The sequence below is a fragment of the Pelobates fuscus genome, chromosome 2 (genome assembly GCF_036172605.1).
Source record: "Pelobates fuscus isolate aPelFus1 chromosome 2, aPelFus1.pri, whole genome shotgun sequence".
Lineage (NCBI taxonomy): Eukaryota > Metazoa > Chordata > Amphibia > Anura > Pelobatidae > Pelobates > Pelobates fuscus.
Genome location: NC_086318.1, coordinates 214,213,913 through 214,236,418, shown reverse-complemented (window position 1 = coordinate 214,236,418; position 22,506 = coordinate 214,213,913). Strand labels below are relative to the sequence as shown.

General features: G+C 38.1%; 1 protein-coding gene across 11 annotated transcripts in view; it reads right to left on the bottom strand.

The window, feature by feature from the left end:
* Positions 1 to 22,506, bottom strand: part of PTPRK (protein tyrosine phosphatase receptor type K) — a 405,796-nt gene that overhangs the window by 199,253 nt on the left and 184,037 nt on the right. For all 11 annotated transcript variants that reach the window (XM_063443155.1, XM_063443159.1, XM_063443156.1 and 8 more), the window contains exon 7: positions 2,217 to 2,510. In XM_063443155.1, the coding sequence (XP_063299225.1) occupies positions 2,217 to 2,510 (294 nt within the window). The remainder of the gene's footprint in view (positions 1 to 2,216; positions 2,511 to 22,506) is intronic.

Genomic DNA, 22,506 nt, shown 5'->3' with positions numbered 1-22,506 from the left:
TTCAAATGGGATAAGAAAGCCTGCAATAGCACAATATAAATATATTACTGTTCTAGACACAGTGAACTATTAAACCCCCTCCCCACCCCCCTTTGCATCGGTGACAATATAAAAATACAAAGAAAGCCTAGCAGGCATCTGAGAAGTGTAGAATAATGGGGCAGAGTTTAAAGCATACTGGCAGTAACAACAAGATAGTGTGCTAGCAGGCAAGTTCCAGAGTTTGCTAATATTTGTCTCAAAAGAGGAAATTGGAGCTTCCAGGAGAAAGACAATGCTGGATACACCATCACACGAATAACTGCAATACTTTATTTACTACCATATGTATATAGCCAAATAGCTGTGTGAATGTCTATGTAAATTGATGTTTATTCTGAGAGCTAGAGAAAGGTTCATCCAAGGAATATTCACATTAAACAGGCAGCACAGGTGAAGGTGCAAAACACTTTGAGAACATACGTGTTGGCTACAATTTTGCTGGCGGTACACAAGTAACATTTGCAGTTCCACACCTGACATTCTGTGATGTTTTCATAGAGTGGATTTATATAAATCACACAAAAAAAGAGACTAGATACCAGCAATTAAATTTTAAGATTGATATCTGGAAACCTTTTCCCCCACTCTAATACAGTGAGGAAAGAGATGGCCCATGGCAGCAAATCTCTGCTTTAAAATGATGTAGTGTATGATCAAAAGAATAGGAACTGCATACAAAAACAAAGATTGGCCACTGCATTGTAAAGCAGACCAGAAAACAAGGAGAAACATTAGTTTAGTTCACCATCTGACTTTGTTGTGCTGTTTTTAACTCCTCAGAGAATTTCCATACAGTATGTAATTTAAATGCTGATGGCGCCACATTTAAGTGTCAGTTCTGTGATGTGACCTGACAAAACATGTATTTGAAGTACTGCTTAGCATAGCTACTTAGCCAAGACAGCCATGCTCTATTTAGAAATTCAAATGCCAATTCTACTTAAAATCCTGTGAGAGATGCAGCCTCAGATCAGCCCATATCTTTAGATAATTTGGAGCACTCATTACTTACACATATATGGTCTACAGTAGAGAAGGTAAAATAAGAACTAGAACAAAATAAATGACAATATTTTAGGTGTTCTCAGTCAATGTAGCAGGATACAACGTGCACCTTATCCAAATTAACCAATACAAATTACATGCACTTCCTTGCAAGAATTTAGTAATTGCCCTTGGAGAATTTGTGTGCATAGATGACTAAACATTTACAAAATATTTAAAAACATCAGCTATTGATTTTTACATGTACAAAGCAAACAAAATATCTGAGCACTACATGTGTATCAAAATTCTAATATCGAACTTGAGAAAGCATTAAAACTGACACACACCAGAATGCTAATCTGCTTTTATCTATGTCTATATTTTATCTTGATATGCTGATCAGGGTCATTCAACTCTGGACTCATTTGTTAACTCATACAATAAAAGAAATAAAGATTCTGGAAATATTAACAAGGACTGTCATTGATAAAGCATTTAAATATACATTTTAAAAGCAACCCTGAAAGCATGCAATAAATCCACACAGTTGAATCTAATTTTAGGAAGGGGACACACAAAAACAAATTAAACACATTTAAAAACAAAATAGTACAAATTTAAGATTCTGTATCTATATGCTTGCTCTGAAATATGCTGTACGTGTGATTTTGCATAACTGGCAATATGAAAACACGTATTTAAATTCCGAGCACAAGTTAAAAGGCCTGAACTTGTGGAGGCCTGAATTTGTGGGAGGAGTAAGTCCCCTACTTAAACTCCCAGCCCCTACTCACCTCTGCCTTTCAGCTGATTGTTCCCACCCACCTACACCCTGTTATAATTACATTCTCCTTGGTGGGCCCTCTTTTATTTACAGGCCCACTCGTACGTTGGTTTCGGCACACCACAACCAACTTTGCTCACAGTTACTATCCATTACGTATTTAAATTCCGAGCACAAATATATATATATATATATATATATATATATATATATATATATATATATATATATATATATATATATATATTTTTCCCCCAGTAGAATCCCATACTGTACAGATGTTTAATTACATAATTATTTTTCACATGTGTAATATGAATAGTGGGTATATTTTTTACCAAAATCTTTGCAAATTTCCACTAAAACTTGAGCAGCTGAGTATCACTGATAAGACAGGCCTTACCTGCACACTTGGTCCTTGTAATGAGTGGAGGACCAGATTGCCCTGTGCCACCTTCTCCTGGTCTAGTTAGAAGAACCCGTATCTCATATTCAGTGTCTGGATCTAAGTGCCAAAGCTTGTAAGTGGGTGCATTCACTGCATGGGTTTCCGTCCAAGTTCCAGTGGTCATTCTGTATTCCACTTCTTTCAAAATGATTGGACCATCACCAATTATGGAGTTGGCATTTAGCTGAATAAGCAAGTATGTTGGGCCGACACCAAGAAGCTGGGGTGGGGCAATTGGTCGAGGTGGTTCTGCAAAAAAAAAAAAAATATTTAGCTTTTAGACTGTGAAACTATATATTCTACACATTACTTTACGTTAAGAACCTAATTGTTATAAACAATATGAATAAAAAACCCAAACAAAGCAGAATCTTCATTTAAGAATGAGAATTTTATTTTTTTTGTGAATTATACCTTTAAGGGAAACTAAGCATCATAGCCACAACAGCTTATTGTAGTGGTTATTGTGCAGGGAGGTAATTATGTTTTCTTTTGTGATTGACAAAAAAAAACAAAAAACAACAGTTTCAAGTAGATTTCCCTGGTGTAAACAACATACCGGTAATGAAGAATTTCATTATCTGTACAAATATGTAGCTTAATTATTACTACAAATGCTAAAAGACAAGCTGTGAGATTTCTTTGGCCTGTATTGTTTTGTTGCAGCATTTTTTGAGCAGACAGCCACTGACAGAAAGGGATAATAGGAGGCACAGAAATGGCTCCAGTTATCCTGACTCTGATCTCATAAGGTAAAGTATGGAATATTTAATTGCCAACTCATCATGTATAATTTGCCCTACTAGGTACCCACATGGCTGATTCACACATGCAAACAATTCATATATAAACTTATCAGACTCAACATTAAATCCACTGAAGGTGAAGTTAATAACATTGATTATATTTTTTACAATCGTACCGGTCAATGGGGTGGGATATATTTGGCTGCAAATGAACAGTCAGTTCTTAAATGTCATGTGTTTTCTGGAAAAATGGGCAAGTGAACAGATCTGAGTAATAGTAATGTCAAACTCTGCGAAACTGCAGGAAGCATCTCTAGTGGCTATCTGGTAGATAGTGCAATGTTTTACAATGCAGGATTACTGGGACTAAGACAGTACATCCACACCACTTCAATGATATGGAGTGGTCTGGGTGCCTAGTGTCCTTCTAATGCTGGCCATAATTGAAAAGTGTTAGAACACACAGTGCATCACAGTTTGCTTCATATGGGTCAGGGGTCCGTGATGTCCCCTGTTCACCACCAAAACCACATTCAATGGGGATGTGAGTATCAGTATTGACCATGGAGCAATGGAAGAAAGTTGCCATGTCTGCTGAATCAGGTTTACTTTTGGTTTAGGTGGATTGCTGGGGGCATGTGTACTATTTACACGGGAAATAATTGAGAAGACGGCAGACTGGCAAAGGTAGTTTTATGCTCTGGGTAATGTTCTCGTGGGTCCTGACATTAATGTGGATGTTACTTTGACAGGTACGACCTACCTAGAGATCGTTGCAGACCTCATACACCCCTTAATGGCAATTGTGTACCCCGAAGGCAGTGGCCACTTTTAGCAAAATAATGCACCCTGCCACATGGCAAATTTTTTTAGGAATGGTTTGAAGAACATGAGAGTTCAAGGTGTTGCCTTGGTTCCAAAAATTCCCCAGATCATCTTTGGGATGTGCCGGAACAAGAAGTCATTAAAGCTCCACCTTGCAAATTGCAGGACGTAAAGGATCTGCTTCTAATGTCTTGGTGCCGGATACCACAGGCCACGTTCACAGGCCTTGTGGAGTTCATGCCTTGATGCGTCTGAGCTATTTTGGTGGCACGAGAAACCTACATGATATTAGACAAGTGGTTTTAAAGTTGTGTTTGATCAGGGCATTGCATTGCTCCTAACAATCTCACCAGGGTAGTTGAGAAAAAGTGACCCCAATTATGGGTGGGTTCACCCACTGGCAAGCTTTTTGTCTGGATTGTCTGAAGACCATGTAGGGTGTGCTGCTGAAGTGTCCCTTGCATGGTCCTAGTACCTGCTACACAGCATGAGCGCGTCTAATGATTTGCTCAGACTGTGCTGTCCAGTTACCAGGCCTATACATTTTATCCACAAAATGGAGCAGTATCAGTAATGACAAAAAAAACGTGTCAAATGCTTTGAATAACTTTGGCACCATAACCTGTACAACAAACGTATGTAAATGTGTTTATAGGGTTACTCCAAGCATCATAAACACTATAGCAGGCTGTGGTGATTATGATGCCAGAGGAATCTTGGCCTGGTTACCCAGTAATCGGACAAAACAGTTGAGCAATGGTTTGCCCTTTAACCTGGGTCCCCACCAAGTTCTGAAGCTCCTTGCTTCTTGACAGAAGCTTTTCAGAATTCTGCAGAGATGGAGAAGACGTTAAGTGATCCAGTCACAATTGTCTGAGAGCTTCAGCTGGCCTCTCCTAGCCAATGAATGGCACACTGAGTAAAAATACTTGCACTGAATTGACATTACTTGTTTTTCCAGGCTGGATGAGAACACCCAAATGACACCTCCGGCATAGAGAGATATGTGCAACGTTTCAAAGAGAAACACGGCACATACTAATTCCCGGCGCTATGAGCACTTCAAATCACTTTAGTTGTCATGGTGCTTGGAGTAGCACCTTTAACCATCTCCAGAAATGCAGTAAATGTGCTTCCACAATCTGATTCAGTATTACCAAAGAAATGAAACTGCAATCTAAGCACATGTAAAGCAGAAGCTGCATGATCTGTACAAGGATAGAGCTTTTCAGACTAACAGTAAGACCTGTGTGTCTAAAGACACCCACTAAAGGTAGGAGGGTGACTTCAACACAAGAATGAATGTCTCTAAAGGGATAAGCACTGCATCCTGCAGTCTGCCAAGACATACTACAATAGTGTGTTTATTGGCCAAAATAAACATCCTGAATAAACTCGGGCAGATTTAGGCTCTAGGGAACTTTTATTTTGAGAGCACAAAGAGCCACTTAAACAAAGGCTGGTTTGTTTATGAATTTCATGTGGCCAAAGATGGCTTTGCTGGTCTGGCTGCAAAAACAATGACACAAATTTAAAAGTAAAAAGGAGAGGAAATAAACAAGCAATTAACTGAAATCACTGGGAAATAGCATCTAAAAATAATAAAAATGGCAACAACAAAAAAAGAAAATTACTTTAAATAGCTGGGGAGGAGTAGCAGAAGAGACCATATTCTTGTCTACATGCCAGATGGCTTATATTCGATATTTGTTTCAATTAATTAGACATGATCAGACCCATCCTGAAGAGTATGCCATTATTTTATGCAAAGAAATGACATTTCTAAGCAGAATACATTGGATATGTATTCTAACATTATTATTTTTATTATTAATATAGCGCCATGAGATTCCTTAGCGCTGTACATTGGGATCAACTTTTATTTTTACATTTTATTGGCAGAAAAATGTAAACCTAGAATGGTTTATAAACCTGTTTTATCAGTTTAGTGGATTTCAAACGGTTTGTAATACACTCAAGGGCTATTTATCACTGACGGTATTGGGAGGTGGCAGGGGGTGTCACTATGGCAACTAAATGAATGATCCTGTCGATTGCTTCACTTTTAGAAATCTGACCCAGGATTACAACACCCAGTTATTGTTAAGGTAAATACTTCACACATTGCGTTACACTTGATATTCTATTTCACATGTGCATTGCATATTGTTTACATGATTCCATGTCTCTCCCAGAGGTGCCAGGCACAAGGATACAATTTAGAGACTTCTTCAGTGCATAAATCCCTAGTAAGGGTAGTGGTGTTTTGCCTCACCCAGGACTACCAGATAAAGAGCCCTCACAATATTTGTTCACCATAAGTGGAAACAAATGTAGTAAAATTAGCACTTTTTTTTTACTGGATAACACAAATAATGCATATAAAGTAAATATTTCATGAACCGCTCCTTTTGATCACCAAGGTTTGGCTTTATCTGATTAATCTATACCCAGCAAAGTCTTATTTGGGATAGACATTTCCTCCCCAGGAGTAGTTTCATTCAGCTCATAGGATGTGTGGTGCTGCTGTAATGAATGATAGCATGTATATGTGGTATCTATCAGTTTATGCACAAGCCCGGTTTACTGAACAGGACTGTGTGCAGTGATCGGTCACAGTCCTCACATGCTTGGTTCGCTCTTCAATTACTTTGGTAGTTTTACAGGGACACCAAGCACCAAAATCACTTCTACTTTTATTTTAGAATTTTTATTGGAATTGCACCTATGTTATCTACTGGTTTAGTAGCAGGAATAGTTTTAACATTGTGCAACACAGCCTCTCTTTCAACCATGGAAATGAATTTCAAAGATTTGTAGAAATAGCTAACCGGCAGCCTAGACAAAGTTTTTTTGTAGCTTGATAACAGGTGAATACTTTGCATAGAAATGAAGAAAGGATACAATTAATGCACGGTATAAGGGATGTTTAAATTCCCTTCTTGCCCACACGCACCTGATCCAGCGACTGGGGCAATGTGTCGCTGTTAATGATGCACACAGTGTTATTAAGTTGAAGGCACCTAGCATGAAATGTTTTATTTATCTTTTAGAGCTTCTCAGAAAAGTTTGTCAGCAAACTATATTCCAAGTTCCCAAATTACATCATGCATGCTCCTAATCTATTCTAAATCCCTGTTTTCGTTTTAAACAAGGTATACTTATTTAAGAATATTCTGAAGATTGGAATGCTAACTATACTCCCTCCACTGGACTCATGCAATAGTCTACATGTCACATTGGAACCCTGGCAGCCTTGATAACTGCACAGGACAGATTGCAGAGTTTCTAGCAAAGCTTTCCTTAAACCAGTAGAATCATACAAAACAAAGTGTTGAGGCCATTTTTTTTTCATAAAGTAGCAAAACGCATCCTAAGGCCAAAGGTGTAGTAAAGCAAATAACAGCACAAAGGTCTTCCCAAAAAATGGTATTAGAGCAAAATATTAGTCTTTTTTTTATATATATATATATATTAACAGAAGTCGAGGTCAAGAGTTGATCAGATTTTCAGTGTCAGAGTAAGATATCTTTCAAAGCCATTCTCTTTAGTCAAACACTTGTTCCACTGGTCACACCATATGTCCAAACTTGCTTGGCATATTTATGTAACTAAGTTTAAATCAAAGACTGAACACAGAGATTGAGAGATTGTCAAAAGACAGATAAAGACTCCAAACATTAATTTATAAAAGGTATGTGCTATTCTTGTAATAACAATACTTGTGTTTTTTTTTAAGGCACAACTGCTATAATTTAGTTTCTTTTTTCCACATTCTCTGATTTCATTTTATCGTTAGTCTGTTTCTGAGAAATCAAATTACACATGCAATAACAAGTTTTGATATGTTAGAGAATTCAAAATAATAATAAAAAATAATATATATATATATATTAGGTGTGTGTGTGTTTATGTATACACGTACACACACACACATATATATATATATATATATATATATATATATATATATATATATATATACACATACAGTGACCAAAATCAAGGAATTGTGCTGGATGGAGTCTTTGTGTAATTAGCCCCAGGGAAATGTATTGTATTAAAAGGAATATTGCACTTTACATATAAGTGTATGTGGGGGGCATGGGGTGGAGCACTTGGAGAGTAGGGTAGGACAGAGCTCCACTCCACATTTTGGAGGTTGCTTGGAAACTGCAGGTGAGAAATCCAGTTCCAGAGTTTCAACACGGATTTTCCTCACCTAAAAAAAGATTGTTAATTGCAGGTGCTATTATGTACTTCCCTGCCAAAAGAGGACTGAAGAGTGTGCTTCATGTGAATTGAAAGAGAAAGCTGAGAGAACCTAAAACAGTAAGGTGGATATTTATGTGGAAAGCCATCCAACTCAGTTTATTATTTTGTTAATTTAGTGCTCAGAAGAGCAAGGATTTTGTTCTTTATTTTGTTACACTTTCTTATACCTTATTGCACATTGTTTAACCCCTTAAAACTGGAGGGCGTACTATTACGCCCTATTCTAAAGCGGCTCTAAACGCCACAGGGCGTAATAGTACGCCCTCCGTGTTTTTTTTTCCTTCTACTTAGCCAGTCGTCGGCGATCCCACGCCGGCGATCGCGGTTGGGGGGGGGGGGGGGGACGGACTCCCAGAGAGCCCCCCACAGCACATCCATCCTCCTGCAGCCCCCCCTCCCCCCCCGGTCATATGAGAGTGAGGTCTCACAATTGCGAGGACCTCACAATCACATGGCCGTGTTACACACACACACACACACACATACACTGTCTAGGTGTATTTTACTATATATATATATATATATATATATATATATATATATATATATATATATATATATATATATATTAATATCAAATTACACGTAGACTGATAATGATTAAATATATATATATATTATATAATTATTGTTATATATAATATGAAAAAATATGTAAATACGTAAAAAATTAAAATTAAAATAAATAATTAATATATAGATGTGTGTTATTTCGTTCTAACTGTATTGTAATATATATATATATATATATATATATATATATATTTATATACCTATATATAAATGAAAAAATATATATATACACACACACACATATATATATATATATATATATATACACACACACACATACATACACACACACACACACACACACACACATACATTAATTCTACATATATATTTATGTAATATTTTTACATAATTAGGTATCTTAATTAACTAGCGGGACCTGGCTGACAACCCATGCCGAAAGTATAGGGAATTTAATTTGCTAGCACTATATTTAACCCTATAACTTTCCAAGACACCATAAAACCTGTACATGGGGGCTACTGTTCTACTCGGGAGACTTCGCTGAACACAAATATTAGTGTTTCAAAACAGTAAAATGTATTACAACAATATCGCCAGTAAAAGTGAAGTTTTTTGCATTTTTCACGCACAAACAGCACTTACACGGACAATATTATTGCTGTGATATTTTTTACCCAAGAATGAAATTAAAATTACCCCTATGATGGCATACCATTTGCAATAGTAGACAACCCAAGGTATTGCAAATGGGGTATGTCCAGTCTTTTTTAGTAGCCACTTAGTCACAAACACTGGCCAAAATTGGCGTTTTTTGCATTTTTCACACACAAACAAATACTTTGGCCAGTGTTTGTGACCAAATGGCTACTAAAAAAGACTGGACATACCCCATTTGCAATACCTTGGGCTGTCTACTTTTGCAAATGCTATGCCATTATGGGTGTAAATTTAATTCCTGGGCTACTATACAGTCTCAAAGGCAACTTAACCAATCTGGCAAATTTCAATTTCAAATGTAACATGCTATATTTGACCCTGTAACTTCCCAAAACACCATAAAACCTGTACGTAGGGGGTACTGTTTTACATGTGAGACTTTTCTGAATACAAATATGTGTATTTTATTGCAGTAAAAGCAAACAGTATTATGACATTGATAGTTAAAATGTCATGTAGAACTAAAAAAAATACAATTTCTTATTTTCTCCCATTTTTTTCATATTAAATTATGTTTCATAGCTAAATATTTAATATTACATGAAGGCATGTTTCCCCTGAATAAAAATATATATAAGGGTGGGTACATTTAATATGAAAGAGGTGAATTACGGTTGGACAGACATATAGCGTAAATGCCAGTTTTTTTTTTAAAAGTTTTGTTTTGTTCACAACGTGTACATTTATGCTCAGTCCTTAAGGGGTTAATTTATTTTACCTCATCCAACGTAAAGTCTGAAGCTTGAAAAAAAAACTGCGTGTAACACCCTAATCCCAGGACAAGGTACCAAAGGAAAGGAGTACTTTTATCACACACACACACATACATACATATATAAAAATAAAAAATACAAAAGGTGCTGCACTCACTGTATAATCCAAATAGTGCCCGGTGCTTGATCGGCAAAAATGTAGACAGGAGAAATAAACCGCACTCCAAGGACTTCAGTAAAATTTTACTTTTAATGCTCCAAATAAAAAGATTTCAACGTTTCAGTCTAGAGATTCTAGACTTTCATCAGGGCATACATACACACACACACACACATATATATATATATAATATATAGGATTTCCCCAAGTGAGTAGCTCATTTAGTAGACAGTTGGTTGTTAGAGTAGGACCTGCCAAAGATGGGGTGCATTGACGTTGTGGCAGGCTTATGCAATGTATGATCATATAATGTAACTAAACCCCCATTATTTTTTGCCTACATTAGGTATTTTAATAAAACAAGCAAAATCGGTCAGCACCAAAGTAGCTGTTTAGTAGATAAGGGAGTGCACTGGATTTTCATTTTTACTGTACTTATTAGCCCCCAGCAACACCCCATTTAAGCATGTTCAGGTGAGTGTAGCCAGCCCCGTGTGTGTGTGTGTGTGTGTGTGTGTGTGTGTGTGTGTGTGTGTATATATAAATATATATCTCATCAAGTTAGCAGTCCCAGGTTTTGTTAAAAAAAAAACAACTTTTTTTCTAATTTATTTTTTTGTGCATGAGCCAAACATGTTAAACATCAGAACATCACATGCAAAGCAGTGCAAACACACTGCAGATGATTCCATGGGATGTTTCCAGAGATCCTTACTACAAAACATACATTTATCCAGTACAGACATTGTAAAGCTAAAGAGTAATATTTTTTTTTTTTTTTTTTCCCAGTAAAGTGAGCAAAATAGAATTGAAACTGCATCACATTTTGATACGTTTATCTAACTCAAAATGTAATCAGGTCAACGTGCAACAAATCACTATACATTAATACAAAATTTCTCAAAGCAATGAGATGAATAACACACGATGACTGCAAAATGAGATTTCATTAAAGGAGTTAGTTGGCTGGAACAATATAGCAGCTTTTAAGCAGTTGTTTTGTGAGTATGTAGCAAAGAACGATTTATGATTCTTTCTGCCCTGTGGTAATCCAAGTAGATGACATATACATTCATCTATTAATTTATGCCCTGTTAGTACACTTAGTGTTTGAGGGGGCAGAGTAATTCGTCCATTTTTTCACTTGCTGGTACACTATTTATATAAAAAGATACTATTTGACTAACTAAAACACCTACATTGCTGATAATTAGCACACAAAAAAAAAAAAGTCAAAACATGAGAAATTATTGCAACATATTATAAATAAAATGTACTGTACATATGCCATTAAGTAATTATTTAGAATTTTTCCTTCCCTTATGACATTTATTTGTAGTCACTTTTCAGGTCACTTGGTTATGACAAGGGTTACATTTTTTTTAGTAAGTTTTAAGCATTACTGTAAATTTCAGTTATGTTAATGACACCTAAAGATCTGCTGCCAATCTGGAGTAGTAATACACAAAAGTAGCACAGTGTAGTGTCATTAACATGCCAGGTGCCCCCTGCTCCTCAACCCCTCACCTCCCCCCCAGCTAAAAGCAAAGTCACAAAAAGTAAGTTTAATTAATTTATCGGCTGGACATTGCAGGCATAAAATTGTTAGAAAAATAAATAAATAACCAAACCACAAATTTAACAACTGCATATGCATACATGTGAATATTTCTACATGAAATATATGATGTTTTAAAATGTGAGTAGAGGGAGCTATGCATCTTTATATTCAGGGTTAAGGGTAATGTTATAAGTGGTTAGGGTAAATGGGAGTTTAAGGTTAGAGAGGGGTGAATGTCAGTTAAATCCCATAGGGTATTTAGTGTTAGGGTGATTAAAAACCTGGTAGAAGTTATACATGTTGTAGAAACATTGGATTTAGGGTTAGAGTGAGGCTAACATTTAGGATTTGGGTACAAAGGGTGCTGGTGTTTAAGATGAGTTATATTTAAGTGTGAGGTAATTGTTTCAAGTTTAGGCTTTGAGTGGTTAAAATTAGGAGACCAGTGAGTTTGAAGTGCTATTTACCAAGTGCTCACCCTCTGATGATTGATAGCAGAGCTGAAGCGACTCCTATACAGTGTGCACCACTCAATATTGCCCCTACTCCTCCTGCAAGTCATTGTCTGCGTGAGAGCGTGTTAGTGGGGAGAATAAAATTATTCCCTTCTACTTGTTCTGTCCAATGGGAAAGCTAGCCTTGGCACAAACACACGGTTTTCAACAATCTCTGAAAGCTATTTAAACTAGTTATTTTTTTATTTTATTTTTAAAGCACTTGTCTTATATAAATTATGGAGTAATCATCCCTCCATATGGCCTCATTGTGCACTGCATACAAAATACTCTAATATCGGTTTGTTCTGAACTCTATTTTTAATGGTTAACATTTTTTTAAAATATATGCACTAGCCTATCTGATCCAAGCAGTTTTCTGACAATTTAAGTACTTCTCAGGACACTAATTGTACACCCAAAGCCTAGCCAGGAAATTTGTTGCAGGACATTTTCCAGGCAAGGGCGAAGTCATTTTGTGTATGGGCACAGTGAATTGTAGGTTCCATTTAAATAAAAGGAAATCAGAAGGGATGTTTGCCTCCTTTTGCACTATGCTGTGGACACCCTTGCAGGTCAGAGTCTTAGAGGTAATTGCACATTGTAAGTACTAAATAATAAGACAAGGCGTAAACAATTCTTTAGGTCATATGCTACTAGCCAGGCATTTGACGGAAGCCATTGTATACACCCCAGTGATAAAATCCTAATTGCCTATTGCAAGTGGAAATGATAAGGTTTTGTTTAAAATCAAAAGGCAGAGCCAGTCAAATGCAAGTTTATGGGCAAAATGTTAAGATTACAAATTAAAAATTATACCCATTATGCACCAGTTAATGCACATAACAGGGATCCGTGGGGTAATTATTCTTGCTCAGGATGATGGTGCTAAATCAGCCAGACTTTCACCACTAGTCTGTTTCCACATGCCTCACATGAGCTCACTTAACTGCAATCTGGCACTCCACAGGTTAACTAGGAAGTTCTAATTCTAAAATGCATAGACCATACATCCACCCAACTTCCCCCCCTTGTAAGGCACTGCTGGATGTATTTAATCTTTGTGACACACCACTTACAGATTGCTTGAAGTGCTGAAACTGGAATTATTTTATACCAGAAACTGCTAACTTGTGCATACTGAATTTCCTGTGCCATGCATCACTATATGGCATTTGGTTCACCTTGATTTGAAACACCAAGGCAATCATTTTATTATCATCGTCAACTACCAAGTGGAAATGTTCAGCACTCTTGGTATAGACAAAGTTTAGCGTGCTCAGGACAAGTTATTAAAAGGAAAAATGTGGTTTAAAAATCTAAAAACAAAATGGATAAACTAAGAATCCAGGTAGAGAGAACAGACATGGAATAAAAAAAATAAAAAAAAACCACAAAAAACAAACTTATTTTCAGTACAAATACCCACACATGACATCATTAGCCTTAAATTGTGATTATTCCCGGAAGGCCATGCTTTGCCACACAGAATCAAACCTTCCAACAGTCCCGCTTTGACAATCCTAATTTCGCCTCTGGGGACACAAAGCAACTGTCCCATGGCAGCATGAGCTCTCGCTACATGGTCTTAAAGACATGGGGTCAGCCATTACAAGCCACCTAAGCACACCATGTTCGGCAGGATAATCTGTCGGCAGGACAGATTTTCCAATTTGGGGACACCAAGGTACTGTTCCCAACAAGCATAGCTCAAGCACATCATTAGACATGCACAAGCTATGTTCAGGGCAAGGGCCATCATGAAGTATGCAGATACCTTACATTTTAAAACGTTGCTGCTTTCCTGCACATTTTTGCCAAGAAAGATATTGCTACACTTTAACTCTGAGTTACTCCGCAGCTATAATATCCCCTCATAAATTATGTTCTGATGAGGACTATGCCATGATAATCTCAGGGGTCTTACTCATAGCACCATTCTCTTAAAACTGAACTGTATCTTATGAGCCATTTTGTCCCCGCGAGACTAGTGCTCATTCACCTTTTCCAGTCAGCTCTGTTCTGGTGCAACTGTGGTATCATTGGTTTCTACAACCATATTTGGTGGAGCTACCCAAAAGATCTTTCCACTGTGGCGAACAGTTTTTGCTTTTATTTCTGTAGTCCTTTGGTCCACCTCCCTCCCCGCCCTTGTACTGCCTTTTTGCATGTATTTTAAGTGACCAAAGAAATCTTGGCACGGCACTAGAGATCGCACACCCCCACTTCCCCCCACCCTCCCCCTTCCAGCTGAGGCAGCTATTGTATCATATGACATGAAATAGAGGCTGTGGGTATTGTTTTGCTTTGATCCCTCCGACATTACTTATTTCTTAACTGGTAACACTTCTGGGATATAAGTGTAACACGTTGGAAGGACACCTGTAGAGGACATGCTCTTTTAGTTTTATCTTTGTAATTGTATTGGCCTGCATACAGGTAGGATGATGCATTCCATTTTTGGTATTAATACATTCTATGTTAATGTATGCTGTGGAGACCATTTGTACTTTTGCTTTAGTACGCTTATATTTTATTTTTAAAATTCCAATACACTTTCCTTGGAAAAGAAGAGCCAGCATGTCAGGGGCAGTCTTTTCAATAGTCAAACTTTGTGGCTATATAAATCCACTTTCAGTTCAGCAAGCTGACTTTGCTTTTATCATTATCTAATTGAGGAACTAAACTTAGTCAACATCCACTTGTTTTAAACCTCTATTGCTCAATACAAAGTTGGAGGTGTGATATCCTGAGCATGAGTCCCAGAGATTGATCAGTATTAATATACATGCCGCAGCAGAGCCTACAAAGACAGAACAGGAGGGAACTCTTCAAGCTAGAGACAGCTGCTGTTCATGCTCTTTTTAGAGCTAACAGACTTTGGTTTTAGGATTATGAATAGATAAATGATGAGCATATCCCTTTAAATGGCTCCCTTTGTGACAAATGCATTCAGTGAAAGTTGTTAATAGTATAAGCTTCCATCTGGGAAAAAGACCAATGGCCCCACTCATCTGCTAACAACACACAATATCGTGTGAGCGGATTAACCGGAATCCCCATGCAGCACCGTCTTCTGTTACCAATAATAAGGAAACCAAAAAGCCAGATGAACAATATTCTTAGCAAGTATTTATGCAAAACAGCTTTACGGCTTTAAAAGATAACTCTGAAAGCCTTGAAATTTCACATTAAAATGATTTAGGGTATATAAATATGTTTATCTATACAATGTATTGGCCTGTTAAGAGACCTCACTTTTTTATTTTTTTTAAACCCCCTTAGTGACCAGACCATTTTTTTTTTTTTTTTTTTTTTTTTAAACGTTCTTACGATTAAAAAACACCCGTGCTAAATAGTTTTTACATACCCAATGTTAACATGTTCTTAGCTATTTTTTGTGCAAGTTATATGGCTATAAGTACAAGTAGAATATTGTGGTTTCAAAATATATATTTTTTAAAATGTATCAATAGTGACATTGTAACACTGTTATCAGTGATAAATATCTGAATCACACCTCACATGTACATAATTTATTGAAGTAGACAACCCTGCTTTCAATATGGGGTATGTCCAGTCTTTTTTTTTTTTTTAGCAGTGACTTAGTCACAAACACTGGCCAAAGTTAGCATTTATATTTGTTTGTGTGTTAAAAATGCAAAAAAACTATTATGAACGCTAGCTTTGGCCAGTGTTTGTGACTAAGTGGCTACTAAAAAAAGACTGAACATACCTCATTTGCAATACCTTTTGCAAATGGTATGCCACCATGGGGGTAATTCTCACTCCTGGTCTACCATACGCTCTCAAAGGTAACATAACCAATCTGACAAATTTCAATGTGAAAAAATTGAAAAACCAAGCCTTATATTTGACCCTATAACTTTCAAAAACACTATAAAACCTGTACATGAGGGCTACTGTTATACTCGGGAGACTTTGCTGAACACAAATATTAGTGTTTTAAAACAGTAAAACGTATCACAACAATATGATCAGTGAAAGTGCCATTTGTGTGTGAAAAATTAAAAAAAAATCACTTTCACTGACAATATCATCACTGCGAAATGTTTTACTGTTTTAAAACACTAATATTTGTGTTCAGCGAAGTCTACCAAGTAAAACAGTAGCCCCCAAGTACAGGCTATAGGGTTAAGTATAGTGCTAGCAAAACTTGCTGACTGGGTTGTCAGGCAGGTCCTCCAAATTGCAATCAATAAATAAAATAAAATATGCACACAGAATTTAAATATATATATATATATATATATATATATATATATATATATATATATATTTATATTTGAAGTCTACGTGTATATTTATAAACATATTTACCATATATACTATAGTATAAGCCGACCTGAATATAAGCCGAGGCACCTAATTTTACCACAAAAAACTGGGAAACGTAATGACTCGAGTATAAGCCTAGGGTGGTAAATGCAGCAGCTACTAGTAAATACATACATGGAAACAGAAACATACATACATACACTTCCAGTGCTGTAATGACCTGTGTTGACGATATGCTCCCTGCTCTGCAACCAGTGCATGTTAAGTGCTGATGACTTTTTCCAGGATTATGACCCCTGGCCTGCAGCTGGTGCCCAGGTTATGGCCCAGTGTGTAGCTCTCCCTGTTCCCTGTATGAGTGGGGGGCACCCAGCTGGTGGGCAGTGCCCAGTCAGTGCCTGTACTCCGGGGAGTGGTACCCGCCATGCACACTGTCAGTAGCCGGCAGCCAGGCACTGGATACACCCACCGGCCACGGTTTCTGGCTGTGCAGCAGGTTCTCCCACTCTGTAAACAGGCATCCCCGGCCTTTCCTGCACAGAGCAGCCGCAGTCAGAGCGCCCTGCCCGGTGCCAGTAATGCCCTCCCAGGGTAAGTAATCAAACTGTTTAAGAATGTGTGTGTGTGTGTGTATAGTGTGGTCTCCATAGGAGTAGGAGGGCAAATTAATAAACACTTTATTCTTTAATAAGGAATGGTTATAGCACCGGGAAAATATCTCGCGGCACCCCGGTGTTTGGGAACTGCTGGGTTAGAATAATATATTGCCTGTATTAGCAGAATGCCAGCCCTAAACACTGCTTCGCCCTGACTGAACAATACACAAACCTACCCAGCCCCCTCTATTTCAGCTACACCCCAAACAGCTTTTTCCAGGCACAATATAGACATACAATCCAATTATCCATTTCATTTTCATTTCCACCTCATGGGTTAGATCATTCATCATGTTTCATGATAATGATCGGAAAGCACACTGAAAGGAATTTCTGGAGGTAACAAATAACCTTCCATATTAGCATAGCTTACAAGATCATGTCAACAGCCACTATGAATAAATAAGAGGTAATTTAATTTTCAATGTGCATGAGGGTTTGACATGTGCTTGCTTAATTTAACCACTGCCAAGAAACTCTAAATACTGGGTCGCTGAATTCCTGCAGAGTTTGGTAACATTTAGTTTTTTCTACAATATTAGACAGTAAGTGAGCTCGGATAGGTGTGCAAATGTTTGAAATACATACGCACATCCTTCATCATTTCCCTTTATTGCTCCTTACAACGGGCCATCCATCACACAGACGCCGACAGCTTGGAGAGATGATTCAAGACCCTCACTTTACTGATCCCTGAACCCTGCCTCATCCATCTCTTGCATTATTCCTGATCTGTTGCTATATTTCATCTCTATGCCTATAAACACTGGATGAACTCTAGCCTTAATGCCTGTAACTCTTTATATCACAAGTTGTAAAACTATTTGTCATTAAACACTATAGTGTATCCTAAAACTACAGCGATATTCTGTCTTTGCTGCCTCACACACACCTGCAGCACAGAAAGGGTTAAAAACATTTTTTTTCTCCCCCACTTACCTGATACCAGCACCGAGGTCCCTTGGCACTGGATCGGTCCCTTCCTCCGACGTCAGCGAGAACCAGGAACCTAATGAACATGTGCAGAGAGCTGCATATGCATTAGGCCTTCCCCATAGGAAAGCATTGGCTAATTGCTAGACCTTGGATGTGCACAGTGTGGGGATGTCCAGCATCATTTCACAGAGTTAAACTCTATGAAACTGCAGTATTTGACTACTGGCTGTCTGGTAGGCAGCCACTCAAGGTAGTCTTTACCCTGCAATGTTATTCTAGTTTCTCAAAAACTGCAATGTTTTACATTGTAGGGTTAAGGAGACTACGGCAGTGCACCTAGATCACTTCAATTAGTGTAAATGGTCTAGGTATCTATAGTGCCTCTCTAATGCCATGATTGGAAGACTATAGAGATGAGAAACAACCTAGGATACCTTGGCAATCCATAGGGTTTTGTAATCTACATGTCTCATGGGAAAAATACCAATATGATTAAAGTACCACTAAAAGCACACAGACCGCTTTGGCTCAATAAAGATGTCTGGGTGCAGTGGTCCATGAGGATATCGATCATCATCAAATGCAGCTTATAGGAAAGTACGGAATTCAGTGCTTTACTCTGAGCTGCATGTGCTTGGCAGCGTAAGTAGATCCCGTCTCCAAAGCTCCTCTATGAGGAGCACTGCACTGGACGATCGCCTAGAAAAATGACCCCCCGATGATTATGTGGGATGAAGTGGCCTTGGTGACTTTAGTGGTACATGTAATGTAACCTGGTAACCTCTCGGTTCTGCCTATGAAGTAAACAAATAATACATTAACAGGGGTCTGCAGTACTGTACTTACCGGATTATCAGAGTATGTACATTTTTTAGGGATGTAAAATTATACAAATGTCACAATGTAGAACAGTAGTTCCCAATGCAGGTCTCAAGACACGCCAACACTGATGAGGAAACTGACGAAACCTGGATTGCTGATGGCTTTGAGAACTTTGCTGAAAACCACTGATTAACATCATTGTGAATATAATGAATCAGACAAATACACACAGAGATCAACAGAGGGGTGCCATTAGGGGTTGACACCTGTCATGGGCCCGGTGGGGAGAGGACTGTTTTATCAGAGGGGCCCAGTGGCTTGCCCTGTGTGCCGTTGGGTGTGGGGCGTCTGGCTTGTCACAGCCTCGCGTCTGCAGCTCCACTGGGTGCTGAGCAGCAGACCATGGAGTGATTGTCAGAGAGCGCTGCCAATCAGAGCAAGACAGTTACCAAAACGTGTGCAGCTGTGCACCAGGCAGAGCTGCAGACCGAATAGCAAGGGGCAAGGCCGGCAGACCACCAGCGAGGAAGATAAACCCCTGGGTCGTCCCCCACGCACTGTCCCCCTCAACCCTCGCACTCCCCTTCTCCACTGGCAGAAAGCAGCCTGCTTGTACACTATGAAACATCCAAGAGAATGCAAGGATTGCAATTTATTTTGATATAGTTGAAGTTTAATCAGAATGAACCAAATGCCCCAATGGCAGGAGAGGAATTTGATACAAATTCAAATTTACTGTAATATATGACTCAACCAACACCCTGCTTTTTCTGTCACTATGAAGAATAAAATGCTTCCTTAAGGACACATGACATGTGTGACATGTCATGATTCCCTTTTATTCCAGAAGTTTGGTCTTTAAGGGGTTAATGACAGCAGACAACAAAACAAATCATATCTGATGAGCGTGCTCTAGAAGCATGAAATACGTTTTAGAGTCAGAGACACTCCACACTCCATAACAAGCCATGCTAGTTTATAGTACAATCAGCACATAGCTATTCATTTTCTCTTCATCATTACTACAGCAACTAGTCGAATCGTAGCAACAACATCCGATTTGTTAAAGGGTTATATTCTATCTCAGTACCATCTATTCTTTAAAAAATACATATATGGGAAATGCTAGGGTTATTTCCTCCCAACAATATATGTTCGAAAGGTTATGTAAAGTGTGAGCTTGCTATGAACAGATGAACACGATGCACAGTGCATATTGTAGGCTGGCAACAGCAATTACCATCACCTTAGCAAAGTTTCTAAATTGGAGATACAGTAGAAAGTCAGAATAAGAAACATATTTTCGCATGGGTAAATATCTTAAATGAGCCATCATTAAAGATCTTTTAATTAAAAAAAATGGCATTAGAAAAGCCAAGTTAGTCAGTTCGGGTAAATGAGAAAAAAAGAGAAGAAGAATTAAATTGGAACTGTCACTTTTGGGGGTATATTTCTCATGGATGGTAGATGATGAAACAGCAATAGCATGGTCAGGGAGTAAGAAAATGTGAGCAGGAAGATATGGTCATAGAGAGACATGATTGGGCAAGAGTAACATATGCAGGTTTGTGTCAAAGTATTTTCCTACATGTATTTAAAGTTACTTGGCATATCAACAACACTGTGATTGTTATAATGGCACCTCAGAGGTAGGGAAAGCCATGACTGGAGGTATGAGTCAAAGACTAATCAAAAGCCACTGTAAACCTTGGCTGGCTGTGCAAGAATCATTGCTTATCATTCAATCTGCTTACAAATGGACAGTTTTGAAGATTTACTTAAACTCAAAACTCATCAAGTGTTTTTTTCAGAGAAAATGCAGTGTTTACATTATAGCCTAGGGATACCTCCACTGGCCACTGCTCAAATGTGGAGGAGAAGCGCTGCACAGTGTGCAGCACTGCCATTCAGTGTCTCCACCCTCTACATGGAGACACTACATTCAATGCATCTCTATGAGGAGAGGCTGATTGGCCAAGGCTGTGTTTGGCTTGTGCTGGCTCTGTCCCTGATCTGCCTCCTTGACCGTCTCAGCCAATCCTGTGGTAAAGCATTGTGATTCGCTCAGAGAATCACTTCTGATGAGGTCAGCCAAGTAGGCAGATCAGGGGCAGAGGTAGCAGTTGCAGACTTGAATACATATGTTTTACTATATTTAGGGATGCAAGGGCGCTAGAAAATAGGGTCAGGAATACATATTTGTGTTCCTGACCCTATTTTGTTCCTTTAATTTGCCAACTGTAGTTAAAACTGTGCTAAAACTAATCTACACTACTACTTTTGATGTATTCAATATTTTATCTTCCCTGTATACTACCATGTGGTGCTGAATTTTGATGTGGCTGGACTACCAGAACATTGCGTGTAGTTACTCGGATTCATTTTAGAGTGAGGTAAACGGTGGTTTGTGCCTTGAACTGATGCACTCTAGGTGTATATGTTTTAATTTAACATGTGATGTTATATGACATCAAGCAGGACCAAGGACAGCATGGAACATCATGCCTTCAAACAACAGTAGGACTTCCCAGCTGTGGTCAAAATGTAGTGGCTCTACACTCTGAAATGGGGAACATGCATTTTAATATGAAGCAATAAAAGCTAGTTTCAAAGAGCTAGAACTGCCCTACTATATTTTAAATTTAGTCCTTAGATGTACTGGAGTCACTCAGTCCTAGCGCTGGAGCCTGGGAATGAAGCAGAGGACTGGTGGTTGGTAGCTATTTCGTAAGATAACTGTGGTCTAGTTTGAACATTTTCTATTTAATATTAAATGTGTGACTGGAATAGCCTGGGCACCCCTTTTACATTGTCTGTATGACCAAACCCTAGACTATTTATGCAGTGTCTGAACCAAAAACTGTGTGGCATGCAGCGTCTCAAAGCGAAAACAGACATAAAATATTGGAGATAATGATGGCATTTTGCTTGATGAGCAGTTTAAACTATAAAGGCCAGGGAATATTGTTTCAGTGTTTATATAGATATATAAACTGAAAATAAAAGCACACCATTATTAATGTTTGGCTCCACTGAGCAGAAAATATCACTATAACTCAACATGATGTGGTAGCAGCACTAAAATGATGACAAAGTAAATAGTTTGTGTTTTTTGTAATCTTCTAGCTGTGTTAACACCAAAATCAATAACATGCAGTATAGGGAAGCGGAGAAATTTTCATTTATTACAAAATGCATACACACAAATAAAAAAAAAATTAGGGGGGAAAAAGAAGCAGCCATGGGCATGCCCTGTCACATCAGCTCTACACGGAAATGTACTAATAAACTTCTGCCCCCGGGTCATCGTTCACAATGGCCAATATGCTGCCAAGTCACATTAAAGGCAACTCACATCGGTGGCCCCAAACTTTCCCTTAATATTACCATCTTTTCACTGGATGTAACAGGATGTCAGATTTAACGTGCGACTGAGATACAGCAGCAGTCAAGATGCTTAATCCTTAACACAGCTTTCGCACCAAAGATGTTGAATAGCGATTT